Source organism: Oreochromis aureus, linkage group 19 (genome assembly GCF_013358895.1).
Source record: "Oreochromis aureus strain Israel breed Guangdong linkage group 19, ZZ_aureus, whole genome shotgun sequence".
Lineage (NCBI taxonomy): Eukaryota > Metazoa > Chordata > Actinopteri > Cichliformes > Cichlidae > Oreochromis > Oreochromis aureus.
The window spans coordinates 14,059,157-14,073,804 of record NC_052960.1 but is presented as its reverse complement, the minus strand read 5'-3'; the positions used below and the strand labels follow the sequence as shown (position 1 = coordinate 14,073,804).

General features: G+C 35.6%; 1 protein-coding gene across 1 annotated transcript; it reads left to right on the top strand.

Annotated features, from left to right (window-relative positions):
- Window positions 1-237: 237 nt before the first annotated feature.
- On the top strand, window positions 238-14,006 carry LOC116326107 (proteoglycan 4-like). The gene is made up of 40 exons (XM_039602944.1): window positions 238-291; window positions 644-733; window positions 1,020-1,085; window positions 1,350-1,397; window positions 1,634-1,675; window positions 1,791-1,838; window positions 1,935-2,003; window positions 2,105-2,152; window positions 2,256-2,300; window positions 2,580-2,618; window positions 2,702-2,770; window positions 2,923-2,970; window positions 3,221-3,271; window positions 3,410-3,454; window positions 3,800-3,838; window positions 3,921-3,989; window positions 4,140-4,187; window positions 4,438-4,488; window positions 4,616-4,660; window positions 4,997-5,035; window positions 5,118-5,180; window positions 5,290-5,337; window positions 6,199-6,288; window positions 6,589-6,654; window positions 7,023-7,067; window positions 7,230-7,298; window positions 7,447-7,494; window positions 7,636-7,686; window positions 7,825-7,869; window positions 8,250-8,279; window positions 8,357-8,404; window positions 8,560-8,619; window positions 8,756-8,800; window positions 9,274-9,321; window positions 9,493-9,534; window positions 11,123-11,170; window positions 11,472-11,513; window positions 11,597-11,641; window positions 11,721-11,756; window positions 11,877-14,006. The coding sequence occupies exons 7-40, from the start codon at window positions 1,994-1,996 to the stop codon at window positions 11,960-11,962; spliced, it is 1,701 nt and encodes a 566-aa protein (XP_039458878.1). The 5' UTR covers window positions 238-291; window positions 644-733; window positions 1,020-1,085; window positions 1,350-1,397; window positions 1,634-1,675; window positions 1,791-1,838; window positions 1,935-1,993; the 3' UTR covers window positions 11,963-14,006.
- Window positions 14,007-14,648: the final 642 nt, after the last annotated feature.

The window sequence follows — 14,648 nt, the reverse complement described above, 5'->3', positions numbered from 1 at the left end:
GACCTTCTAAAGAAAAGGCAGTACCAAAGGAGTCAGCAAAGGAAAAACAAGTAGTTAAAGAACCAACAAAACTTTCTAGAGAGGATGAAAAAGAACCAAAGAAGCCTATCAAAGAAGAAAGAGAACTGAAGAAGCTCCCCAAAGAAGCTGTCCAAAAGAAACCTTCCAAAGAAAAGAAAGAGGAGATTCACAAAATAGAAAAAGAAGTTAAAAAGCCTTCCAAAGAGGAGAAAGAAATCAAGACTCCCAAAGAAGACAAAGAACCTGTGAAGAAAAGAATCACAAAGACAGGTACTTGTACGCTAACAGTACAGAGTTTTTATTTTCATAATGTAAAGATCCACAACACTATTTCCTCTGATTGGCTGCCCCTCAGAAACCAAAGATGAACAGCGAGCAAGAGGGAGTGTATTAAGGATATCATGTCTCTATCGAAGAAAAAGAAAAAACTCATTAGACTCATTACAATAAATATCTTTGAAACATTGTTGTTTGTTGTTTTGGATGAATGATGTCGACCCGTAAGAAAAAGAGTGATGTATAGTTTTCATAACAATATAATATTTAGACGCTTTTATTTTGTGGAGAATATAATTAATCCATTTTTAAAAATGTTTGAAGCAGCTTTTCCTTTTTACTTTAGAGCCCAAAAAGCCTGTAAGAGGAATTAAAATTGTCAAGAAGGAGGTTGCATCTGTTCTTAAGAAGGAACATCTCAATGTTACAAAAGCAGGTGAGACTATGCTGGACTATTGGTTAATATATGTAAGGCATGAATCACTGCATTTTCTTGTTTTCTCTGCAATGTGTAAGTTAATGCTTAAAGATATAATGCCTCACTGATCTTTCAAGTCATTCAAGAAATACATTTAAGCATGTGCTAATACATACCTTGTTTGCTGACACTGACAGTGTAATGCCTAATGAGATAAGATTTTCATGCGGAATATAAAAAAATCAAAAGAAAGTGTTAATTCATAAGCAACAATCTTTAGAAATCATGTCTTATTTTCCACTAGAAGCAGCTCCAAAGGAGCCTAAGAAGGAGCCAGCGCTAAAAGTAAAGCCTACACCTGTAAAACCAGGTAAGGCAAATATGTTGATGGAGTTGAAACACTGAAAATTAAACTCAATCAATGCCCCAAATCTAAACATATTCTCATATTAGAGCATAAAGGTAGCACTAGTAATTAAAAGAGGTAATGCTGCTGAGGTACTACAGTCTCTGCAGTACTTTACTGATATTTTATTTGTCTGTTGCTCAGTTTAATAAATTATATGGAGCAGTATACTTAATTACAAGCAAATTACATATTCTTATCAATCCCTATGTTATTTTCTGTTTTTAGTTGCTGAGGTTACAAAAGAAAGAGTAAAACGAGCTCCTTCAGAGAAGGGTAAATATGCTTACCTTTATGACAGTGTCGAGACTTAAAGGCAGAAGAGTCACAGGTCTATGGAATTAAGTGGACACTACTACTGACACCTGCTAACTCTTATGGAGAATGTTCCTGTGCATCCATTTTATGAATATCACTAACGATTACATTACAGATGTTTTAAAATCTGAACTGTAAAAATAACCAATCAAATCAGAGTTATGGTAACTTTATGCACTTGTGTCGTGTCACAGAAGCACCAAAGAAAAAGGCTAAAGCACCTCCTGCAAAGAAAGGTAACATTCACATATTACACTGATAATCTTCTGATCACCAAATGACAAAATGATTGATACTGAGGGAGTTGCATTATCCTGCTATTGAAAAAAAAATCATATTTTTCATATACAGAAGCTGTTGCTCCAAAACAAAAGCCCAAACCAGCGATCTTGGCAAAAGGTACACGTGGTGCATGTTTTTATACACAAAGAAACACCAACTTAACTATACAGGCTGCATGCACATCTCACAAATGTTTTTTTTTTTTCTTGACAGAACAAGAAGGTACTGCTAGAAATGCCTCACTGGTGAAAGAGAGGGTTAAAATTGTGCCTATGAAGAAAGGTAATCTACTTTTATTTTATGTTACATAGATTTCAGATTTTTGCATCCCACTGTTCCTAATGATATCCTCCGTAACCTGATGTCTGTTCTTTGTTCATCAGTGGTCAAGATGCCAAAAGAAAAAGTCAGAGCTGTCTCTGCAAAGACAAGTACGTACAGTATATCATGTCAATGTCAAAGATCAGAATTTTAATAACATTAAAGGGGTCTGGATTTCATCCTGAACATCACGTTCTGTGTTTTTAACATCAGCTGAGGTTTCAGAACAGAAGCTCAAGCCAGTTCTAACCAAGAAAGGTAAGAAATAGTTATCATTGAGTTTCAGTATTGTCCTGTCTTCCTCCCCTGAGCCTGGTCCTGCTGGAGTTTTCATCCTCTTAAAAAGGAGTTTTTCCTTCCCTCTGTCGCCAAAGCACTTGCTCATTGGGATTGTTAGGGTTTGTTTTGTTTGTATTATTGTTGGTTCTTTACCTTACGGTATACTCTGAGCCAACTGTTCTTGTGATTTGGGGCTGTATTAATTAAACTGAACTGAATTATTCTGTGTAACGCTGAACCTAAAATTTCTTTACTTAGAGCCAGCTCCAGTTAAGACAAAACCAGCACCAGCTAAAGGTAAGCTGATGCTAACCTTTCCTTTAAATAGTTTTTAAAAAGTAATCAAGCTTTTGATTTTCACAGTCTGTTCTCTGTTACAGAGGCAGAAGCACCACACAAAAATGTTACTCTAACAAAGGAGAAGGTGAAAGTGGTGCCACTGAAGAAAGGTGCATCTATTTGTTTAAGTAGCTGTTCTTGTGTGATTACCACCATGCACTGTTATTATGTTACTTTTTTAAAATATATATTTTTAAAATTATTGAATACTTTCTGAATGTTTCCAAACTCAACCTGGCAACTTTTTTCCCCTCTCTATTAGTGCCTGTAACTCCGAAAGTAAGAGCTAAACCAGAACCAACCAAAAAAGGTAAAAACAGTGACTGAACCTTTCACTAGTCGAATACTATCTGCCAATACTAATACTAATTCTAATACATAGATTTAGAATTTAATAATGTTTTTGAATGTGAAGTTTTTGTATTTCTATGCACGTTTTTGTATTTTTTATACAGCATCAGAGTTTGGAATAATCAGCTGTGACTGTTATAATAGAAATCAGATTATTGTCCTCTGCAGTAAACTGGACCTTATATTTTTTGTTGCTATTATTTGTTTAGAAGCTGAGGTTCTTAAGGAGAAGAAAGCTGAGCCAGTGACTCCCAAAAAAGGTATCCTTTTAGCTTTTCACCTCTTTCACAGGTCTTATTTTTCTTTTAATTATCTAACATGTAGAACAGCAGTATTTCAGTGGTTTCTCACCTTTTTATAAATATGATTCAAGTTAATTGGAGCATTTATTATTCTAGCAGCTGTTACCAAGACAAAACCATCACCTGCTAAAAAGAAGAAAGGTATACAGCAGAATCGTGTGTTGTTTTGCTGTAGAAACATCACACGCAGTACTGTGCTGATATTAATCCTGTCACGTTCAACCCACGTCACATCACGACTGATTCGCTGAGATGTAGCTGCTTCGCTGCCACGTGATGATGATGCAACTAAAAATGCTCAAAGTATCATAATCTGCTTTTATTTTGCTTAAATTATTATGTTACCGCTGAGTTTTGTCCTTTTCAAGTTGGTCATTTTCATGTTTCAGCATTTCTCAATACATGCTTGATTGACATACTAAGTATGAATGCTGTTTCACAGTGTCTTATTTTCTGCAAGACTGAACCTAAAATGTCTTTACTTAGAGCCAGCTCCCATTAAGACAAAACCAGCCCCAGCTAAAGGTAAGAGCAGACTTAACTTTGTTAATCATAATTTTAAAATGTACTCAAGCTTTTGATTTTCACAGTCTTTTCTCTGTTACAGAGGCAGAAGCACCACACAAAAATGTTACTCTAACAAAGGAGAAGGTGAAGGTGGTGCCACTGAAGAAAGGTGCATCTATTTGTTTAAGCAGCTGTTCTTGTGTGTTCACCACCATGCACTGTTATTATGCAAGCTTTTTTAAATATATATTCTTAAAATTACTGAATACTTTCTGACTGTTTCCAAACTCAACCTGGCAACTTTTTTCCTCTCTATTAGTGCCTGTGACTCCAAAAGTAAGAGCCAAACCAGAACCAACCAAAAAAGGTAAAAACAGTGACTGAACCTTTCACTAGTCAAATACTATCTACCAATACTAATACTAATTCTAATACATAGATTTAGAATTTAATAATGTTTTTGAATGTGAAGTTTTTGTATTTCTATGCACGTTTTTGTATTTTTTATACAGCATCAGAGTTTGGAATAATCAGCTGTGACTGTTATAATAGAAACCAGATTATTGTCCTCTGCAGTAAACTGGACCTTATATTTTTTGTTGCTATTATTTGTTTAGAAGCTGAGGTTCTTAAGGAGAAGAAAGCTGAGCCAGTGACTCCCAAAGAAGGTATCCTTTTAGCTTTTCACCTCTTTCACAGGTCTTATTTTTCTTTTAATTATCTAACACATAGAACAGCAGTATTTCAGTGGTTTCTCACCTTTTTATAAATATGATTATTTTTTTATTATTCTAGCAGCTGTTACTAAGGCAAAACCATCACCTGCTAAAAAGAAGAAAGGTATACAGCAGAATCGTGTGTTGTTTTGCTGTAGAAACATCACACGCGGCACTGTGCTGATATTAATCCTGTCACATTCAAGCCACGTCACATCACTGACATGTAGCTGCTGACGATATGCGTCGCTGCCACGTGAAAATGACCCAACTAAAAGTATCATAATCTGTTTTTATTTTGCTTAAATTATTATGTTACCGCTGAGTTTTGTCCTTTTCAAGTTGGTCATTTTCATGTTTCAGCATTCCTCAATACATGCTTGATTGACATACTAAGTATGAATGCTGTTTCACAGTGTCTTATTTTCTGCAAGACTGAACCTAAAATGTCTTTACTTAGAGCCAGCTCCCATTAAGACAAAACCAGCCCCAGCTAAAGGTAAGAGCAGACTTTATTTTGTTAATCATAATTTTAAAATGTACTCAAGCTTTTGATTTTCATACTCATTTATCTTTGACAGAAGCACCAGACAAAAATGTTACTCTAACAAAGGAGAAGGTGAAGGTGGTGCCACTGAAGAAAGGTGCATCTATTTGTTTAAGCAGCTGTTCTTGTGTGTTTTTTATACTAACTTTCTAAGTTCAGAATGCTTTCTCAATGTTTCCAAACTTAAACACTTTTTCCCATCTTAGTGCCTTTGACACTGAAACAGAGAGTTAAACCAGAACCAACCAAAAAAGGTAGAAACAGTCATATATGAGAACATTTTGTATTCAATTTTAATTATTTATCTACAGTACTGTGCATAAGTGTTAAGCCACCAATCATTTCTATATATTTTGCTTCCAAAGAACCAGACTTTTATGGAACTTTTTAAAGTCCTGTGTCTTTTCCCCTCACCCCCAACCGGTCAAAGCGGATGACCACCCCTCCCTGAGCCTGGTTCTGCTGGAGGTTTCTTCCTCTTAAAAGGGGTTTTTTCCTTCCCACTGTCACCAAAGTGCTTGCTCATAGGGGGTCATCTGATTGTTGGGGTTTTCTCTGTTTTCTCTGTATTATTGTAGGGTGTTCACCTTACAATATAAAGAGCCTTGATACAACTGTGGTTGTGATTTGCCACTATATGAATAAATACATTGAATTGAATAAAAAGGCACCTTAATCAACCTAACTCAAGGGTTGACTCAATGTTGTGGCTACACATAACAGACAACTTAACAAAATATCTTTAGATCCTTTGCTTTCGATCAACCAGAACACCTGTAGAGGTGCTGGAAACTTTATTACTAGTCTGGTGTAAAAACAAATCATTTGTTCTCATTGTTTTTAGTTAAATCTACAAAAAAAAATGTAAAAAATAACACAGCACAGTACTCTAGATTTTAACAGTCAGACTTTAAACAGCATTTTATTGTCTTTAAAACAGTTTTTGGTTGTTGTTTTGGATGACTGATGTGGACCTGTAAGAAAAATTCATTAGCATTAGCTGTACTCAAACAGAAGGAAACTTACATTGAGCCTAAAAGGGAAATAGACTTATATGCTTTATTTGTTTTGTGGAGAATAAAAATGTTTGAAGCAGCTTTTCCTTTTTACTTCAGACGCCAAAAAGCCTGTAAGAGAAATTAAAATTGTCAAGAAGGAGGTTGCATCCGTTCTTAAGAAGGAACAGCTCAATGTTACAAAAGCAGGTGAGACTATGGTGGAATACCGTTTAATATATGTAAGGCATGAGACAACACATTTTCTCGTTTTCTCTGCAATGTGCAAACTAAAGCTATTCTGATGCTTAAAGATATCATGTCTCATTGATCTTTCAAGTCACTGAAGAAATACATTTAAGCATGTTTTAATACATACCTTGTTTGCTGACACTGACAGTGTAATGCCTAATGAGCCTAAAGACTTTCATGTGGCATATAAAAAAAATCAAAATAAATTTTTAATTCATAAGCAACAATATTTAGAAATCATGTCTTATTTTCCACTAGAAGCAGCTCCCAAGGAGCCTAAGAAGGAGCCAGCGCTAAAAGTAAAGCCTACACCTGTAAAACCAGGTAAGGCAAATATGTTGATGGAGTTGAAATCAATGCCCAAAATCTAATAAAAGTCAATATAAAAAGCCTTCAAGCATCTGTGGTTGTGATTTGGTGCTATATGAATAAATAAATTGAATTGAAAAAGAGGCATTGTGGCTTCACATAACAGACAACTCTTTAGATCCTTTGCTTTCGATCAACCAGGAGACCTGTAGAGGTGCTGGAAACCTTATTACTAGTCTGTTGTAAATCAAATGATATGTTCTACAAAAAGTGCCAAAAATAACACAGAACAGTACTCTAGATTTTAAAAATCAGAATTTCAGTAACGTGAAAGAGAATTTGAATTTTATACTGAACAGCATGTTCTGTGTTTTTAACATCAGCTGAGGTTTCAAAACAGAAGCTCAAGCCAGTTCTAACCAAGAAAGGTAAGAAACAGTTATCATTGAGTTTCATTGTGTCTTATTCTCTGTGACACTGAACTTAAAATTCCAAATTCAATCAAAGGCAAGTAGATGCTAAATGTCTCTGTAAATAGTCTAAAAACTATACTCAAGCTTTTGATTTTCACACTCTTTTCTCTGTTACAGAGGCAGAAGCACCACACAAAAATGTTACTCTAACAAAGGAGAAGGTGAAAGTGGTGCCACTGAAGAAAGGTGCATCTATTTGTTTAAGCAGCTGTTCTTGTGTGTTCACCACCATGCACTGTTATTATGCAAGCTTTTTTAAATATATATTCTTAAAATTATTGAATACTTTCTGTTTCCAAACTCAACCTGGCAACTTTTTTTCTCTCCATATTAGTGCCTGTGACTCCGAAAGTAAGAGCCAAACCAGAACCAACCAAAAAAGGTAAAAATAGTGACTGAACCTTTCACTAGTCAAATACTATCTACCAATATTAATACTAATTCTAATATATATAGACATCGTGTGTTAGAGTTCTATCTATATTTTTCTGAATGTGAAGTTCCGTTGCTATTATTTGTTTAGAAGCTGAGGTTCTTAAGGAGAAGAAAGCTGAGCCAGTGACTCCCAAAAAAGGTATCCTTTTAGCTTTTCACCTCTTTCACAGGTCTTATTTTTCTTTTAATTATCTAACATGTAGAACAGCAGTATTTCAGTGGTTTCTCACCTTTTTATAAATATGATTCAAGTTAATTGGAGCATTTATTATTCTAGCAGCTGTTACCAAGACAAAACCATCACCTGCTAAAAAGAAGAAAGGTATACAGCAGAATCGTGTGTTGTTTTGCTGTAGAAACATCACACGCAGTACTGTGCTGATATTAATCCTGTCACATTCAACCCACGTCACATCACGACTGATTCGCTGACATGTAGCTGCTTCGCTGCCACGTGATGATGACCCAACTAAAAATGCTCAAAGTACCACAATCTGCTTTTATTTTGCTTAAATTATTATGTTACCGCTGAGTTTTGTCCTTTTCAAGTTGGTCATTTTCATGTTTCAGCATTTCTCAATACGTGCTTAATCAATAGACTGAGTTTATGCACTGTGTTGCTTTAGTTTTGCGATTAGCTATCAGTGATGCCAGTCATCACTCTTCTCATATGACTTCTTTTCTTCCCTTTCTCTTTAAAAGCTGAGGCTAAGCCAGTTCCTGCTAAGAAAGGTGAATTGCTTACAATCCATGGTTATTATTTATTAAAGTGAATTATTATTAACACTTTCATGCGTTTTTTTTATCAGAGCCAGAGGTTACAAAGGAAAAACTGAAACCAGCTCTTGAAAAGAAAGGTATGTGTTCGATTTAAACTCTTTAAATAGTCACAAGCTAGGCAATCTATACTTTTTCATTCATATTCTATTTCTGTTATAGATCATATACACTCTATACTGTTTAAGTAGTTCTTTAAAAGAAGTTGAAAATGTTATTTTTCTCTGTTTTACAGCTCCTAAAGCAGAGGTCGAAGCAAAGAAGGAAAAGATTAAATCCCTTCTAAAGACAAAAGGTAGACTGCCATTGCCATCTGCATGTAGATACCTTTTATTATGTAGTGCCATTAGAAAACTATTACAAAATAATGATAATGGTGTAGATAAACACTGATTATCTTACCTATCATACCTTTTTGTTTTACTACTCAGAGCCAAAAGTACCAGAGGTAAAAGCAAAACCAGCTGTAAAAAAAGGTAATTTATAAAAATCTTTGGTGTGATTGGCAACAAGTAGAATCATTGTTTTGTTCTTTAATGACTGACCTAGGAATCCTCTATAGAAGAAATCTACCAGTGGATTTGATTTAATAATGCGCAAAAACAGATCGTTGGCTCTATCGCAGCCACATGGACCCCCAAGTACTGCGCAAAGTCAGAAGCAAACCAAAGAAAAGTAGTTTCTACTAAGGAAAAGTAATGTTTTGTATAATTAAAAAACATAATATGCCTATTTCATATCTGAAAAGATGACAAAACAAACTAAAACTGTGTTCTGGCTGTTTGTAGAATGGACTAAATCAGTAATTTAAAAAAATAATTGAAGCTTTCACACTGCAAAGTGGTTTGAGCTGCTATAAGTATTGTTTAAAAGTAAGCTAATTGTGGCTTCTGCTGTAACATTCTTCAGGTTGATTGCTAAAGTCTGACCAAAGTCTTTTTTTTTACAGAACTGGAAACTCCTAAAGAAAAGGCCAGGCCTGCTGCAGCAAAGAAAGGTACAGTGCAAAGTTTTACACTTTATTTATGACACTGTGGGTGCAGGGCTTTACAGCTATGTGTAATGTCAGGATACTGTCACAAATTTGAGATTTTCTAATGTCTTAAATACACTGAAATACTTCCAACTGTATGTTTTATCGATTGCATTTTTGTCCCTGATGGCACAGCCATGTTGAGGGAAAAGACCAAACCAGTCCACGTGAAGAAAGGTACATGTGGTGCTTCAGTGCAGGCAGCACTTCATACTTCATGTAACTATCAGTGGTAATCTGATTACGACATGAAGGCCCCTCTAAATGTAGAGAAGTAACTCAGAGGGGAAACAGCTATTTTGCTTATAAAAATTAAGTAACCGTTAAACACGCTGCTGCTGATAGTTGAGAAGATTTTCCTGCTGGGTGTGAAATAGTCAACCAGACATCTAAGTAAAGAGCTTCAAATGAAAATCTTAAATTAGTAAAGATTATAGGCAACTGAATGGCCAGCAAGAAAATGATCTCAAAGTTAGTGAATCTGCCATCAATAAAATATTTATAGTTTGATGTAAAAAAGAAAATGCTTCACAGTAATTTTTATACAAAGCATGCATGCAGGTAATTAGCACAAATCTGAGAATGTACTGCCACTTTCTAATAAGGCCTCATACATAAAGGATTTATAGGTTGTAACTACTAACTTAATCATGAAAAAATATTTTCTAAATAATTTCTTTAAAAATGATTTATGAGCTATGCTTGGAGAACACAGAGTCTGAGAAATCTGGCTGTTGATGTATTTAGTTATCATTCTGTTATGAAAGTTGACGAAACTTTATCAAATCTGTAGTTAAACTATGAAACCAAGCAGATTTTCATCCATATCACATGTGGCTCTTTTTTTATCAATTGATTCAATTTAAAAAGCCACGTCTTCACAATCTCACCAGACACTTTATTAGATACACTTTGCCAGTAACATATAAAGCTCCACTTTGCCTTAAGTGCAGCCCCAGACTCGGTAAGGTGCTGGAAACATTCCTCAAAGATTTTGGTTGTTAGCATCAAACAGTTGCTGTAGTTTTGTCAGCTGTACATCCATGATTCAAATCTCCCATTCCACTACATCCTGAACGTGCTCTATTGGATTGAGATCTGGTGGCTATGGCGGCCGTTTGAGTACAGTGAACTGATTGTCAAGATCTGAGCTTTGTGACATGGCAAGTTGACCTGCTCGAAAAGCCATAAGAAGATGGGCAGACGGTGGTCATAAAGATATGGACATGGTCAGTAACAATACTTAGGTAGGCTGTGCTATTTAGGTAATGTTCATTTGGTACTAAAGTGAAAATCTCTCCAATACGATTACACAAGCAGCAGCCCATTCTTCTCCATTCTGGTCCTGGTTTGAACTCCAGGTCATCTCCCTACACATCTAAATTGCTGCCTTGTGATTGGATGATTAGATATTTGCTTTAATGAGCAGTTGGACGGATGTACCTAATGAAGTGAGAGTGTATATACCAAGCAGTAGCACATTATAAATCTTAAAGGTTACTTTATTAGAAAGTGGTGCTTCATTTAACATTTTTCTCTGAGCTTACTGGGCATCACTTTTCATTCTGCGCATTCGCTTTTCATGAGAGTTTTTAAGTCATCAGTTGCATTACATCTGCAAAAAAAGAGCCCTCTACCCTTTACCGAAATTTTCAAATCACTTATTTTAAAGCTTCACCTTTTTCTTCCCTCCAGTAACATATTTTTATGCATAACTGTTGTGTATTTCATGCCTGTTTGTGTTTGCTTCATGTTTGTGAAACAGAGCCTCGTGTTTTAAAAGAAAAGATAAAGCCCATTGCAACAAAGAAAGGTATGAAGTCAGCTTGGAGAAACTAACATAAAATGTAGAACACGCAGTCACTATTACTGAGTTGAAACCGCTGTTCGATTAATTAGTGAACAGGGTGAAAATAATCTGTGACTATCTTAATATTCAGATGTTTCTCAAGCGAAATATTTTTACACAAAACTCACAAACGTTTTCCTTTTTTAAAGAGAAAACCCAACATTTAAATTATACATATAATAATAAATTTTTTATGTCAAATACATTCAACTTAAACACTTGAGAGAAACTGTTTGACTGTTTTATGTCTTGCTGCCTTTTACAGAGGACAGGGTTCTCAAAGAGATACAAGAGCCTGCAAAGAAAGGTTTGTTTGTGACGCCCTTCATTTCTGAGTATTCAAAAAAACTACATTATAGCTTTTATTGACTGTATGCAAAACTTTTGCAGGAAAAACTGCTGAGAAGAAAGCTGAAAAGGAGGAGAAAGTTAAAGGTATCAGGCTGATCCTGTAATTTAGAGTCATATAACACTTTATTGATTTGTAGTTAACATTATGTTCACATTTTAACAGTGGAGCCGTCTCTATCGGACAGCTTTCTCCTGGAAGGTACGTGCAGATTTTTAGAAAAAAATGTTGCAGAGGGTGCAAATTTCAGGCACTTTTCTTTCCAAATGCTAAAGAAAAGGGAAGGAACATACTGTTCTTCACTGTTTTACCTCTTCACAGATGAGCTGCCCTACTTCCAGTGTTTCTTTGTGGATGAGGACGAGGCCCAGTTTCCGTTTTACGCCTTCTCGCCGCTGCAGATTTGACACTTCAGTCTGTGGTCTGACATTTACAATTTAGTCAAATTACCGATAAGGACGAGGTCACCTCACACCCAGTACTGTTGAAACACGGGTGATGCTGTTCGCCTTGAGCAGAAATCCCTGCACAGCAGAAGATGACGGGTTATGAGATGGACCATTTTTCTTTCCAGAATTGGTTGAGCTCTCGTACCAAATACATGCAGTCAGTGTCATTCCTTTCTTTTTCCTTTTTTTTTAAAATATTTTTTTTAAGTAATAACTTCTTTTGCATATTTTAAATAGAGCAATTTACTACTTCACTTCTATGGTTTCAAACCCTTTAATATATTTACAGCTTACTTTATTTTCTTATAAAAGCAATGGTGCAGTATTTTTAAAGTAGCTACAAAGTGTAGAGTAGCTTACACTGTGAGGTTAACAGGGTACAAAACTGCTACAGTTGCTACTCCAACACAGACCCTCTTAGCCCACATTTACTTGAAAAGTAGTTTGCGTTGTAATTTTACATCTCTGTGGCTTCTTTCTTGATCATGTTGCTTATCCCACCCTTTATAGCACTTGTTCATGATTCTCTCTCAGTTTCCTATTGTTCTTCCCAAATGGGGACACAACAGATATCATATCATTACTGAATGACTTTTTTACCTTTTATTTTTGTTTTATGCATCAAAAGGAATGACCATGCACTGTATATGAGAGCTCCCAATCTTGCTACCTGAAACATTTAAAGTCTTATCAAACTGTACCATCTGGATATCTGCACCAGCTCCTCGTTATTATATTGGTGCTAGTAAGAGGCATTGCCTGAACTCTCAGAATGAGGATTGAGTTCAGTTTTTTTTTTTTTTTTTTGTTCCTTTCAATCTATCAAAAACATCAGCAAATCAAGCGTCAGATTTATTCTGCAAATTCCTTGATTGACCAAAATCACACTGTAGCTGACTTTGGTCACTGCTGTTGCACTGTGTGCACACAGTAGAAGCTAACGTACTGTAGAAACCTATTGAGCAGGTTCTTATAAACAAGAATGCAAGCAATATTGCCTAAATACGCTATGGCAACATTAAGATAATATTAATGACGACTGTATAATGACATCTCAGATTCATGCTGCTAAAATGCAGCATAATACAAACAGGATTTCTGTTATCTGAATATCCTTTACTTGCTAATGTCTGATGAACACAAAAGCAATGTTGGCTGAGTCTAATGTCAAATTTTACATTGTTGATTACACCGGCACACCGTGTGATTACATTATAAGTCGCTGCAGAAGGTGTCACACGTTTGGACAGGTGATCTCAGATGTAAAACATTTCTCAGTCTGCTTTTAGCAGCTACGTATGGCTACATTGTTGCATTTGCTCCATATGTTGCACAGAGAGCAGTTTTTACATCCTGTGTCGCTAATCCTGAAGCTTAAATGTAAATCTGCTTATCTTTTAAAACAATACCAGTGCACACTTTGTCAGTCTAGGAATAATGAAAGCTCACACTCTGCAGCTCTCAGTGAGCTCAGAGTTTAATAGCGATTCATCAGTGTCACTGATGAAGTTTTGGACACTTTTTACCAAACTATTTTGAATATTATCATTATTATTATTTATGGTACCAAAAGATAAATAAACTTGTTTAAACTGTATATTAATGACTCACGTTTACCAGGTGAACATGTGCAATACTTAGATCAGCGATCAAAGCACATTATGTTAGTTTAATAGTGTTTTAATGAAGTATGCATGATGTGTGTGCTTTTGTTTTATGCTCTTATATTTTTATGTGGTTCCCCAATAGTGTGAAGACAGGAATCAGTGAATTTGGTACCAAAAGCTGATGTGTGTCACTGAATGGTGTCGCTAACATCATACAGGTTGTGTTAAAATGCTCGTGATGTAAATAGTTAAATATACAGAAAAACTGATTGTTTTATCCCTGATTCATTATTCCTGAAGCGGCTCTTCATTTGCAGTAAAAACCACAACGTGTATCATTTGTCACTTCAACCCTTGTGAACAGAACAATTAGCCATTAAAACATAGCAATGCAAGTGTTTTGACTTTTCTTTAAACACACCAACATTTCTAACACAAAATTGAGCTGAGGTCTTTTTTATACTGTATATTTTATGTTTAATGCATGAACTTTTTTTTTTTTAACTATCTGAATGTGAAAGTATTTCAGTATTTCATCTCAAATCGAGATAAGTATAAAGAAAATGTGTCTGTTGTGCAGGAGGGGTCATCTCTGGGAGCAATTATTTTTTCCCTGTAACAAACTAGGAGTCATTTCAGGATCGGGCAACTGTATCTGACATGTAGGAGAGAAAGGAAAGGTCCAGAAAAACAACCGAGCAGAGATCAAATTCACCAGGAGACTAAACACACGAGCAATGAAAAGCATGAGCGAGACGGGACATCGCGGTGTTTCTTTTCATTGTTGTGCTGCTGATGCTCACATGTACTTCCCTGTTAAACCCACTGATCCCGGCGTGATGAATTCCCTGCAGGACTGACCATGTGATTTCAGAGAGTTGATGGCAAAACATTTTCACCTGCTAATCCCCAACCTAACCTGTAACCTGATTATAGAAGTTTTTAGCATCAGCAGGAAAGGAAAAGTGTGGTTTTAAGCCATTTGCATAAAACGAGTGATAATCTACTTAAATTTATTACTAAAAACTGACTTTCCA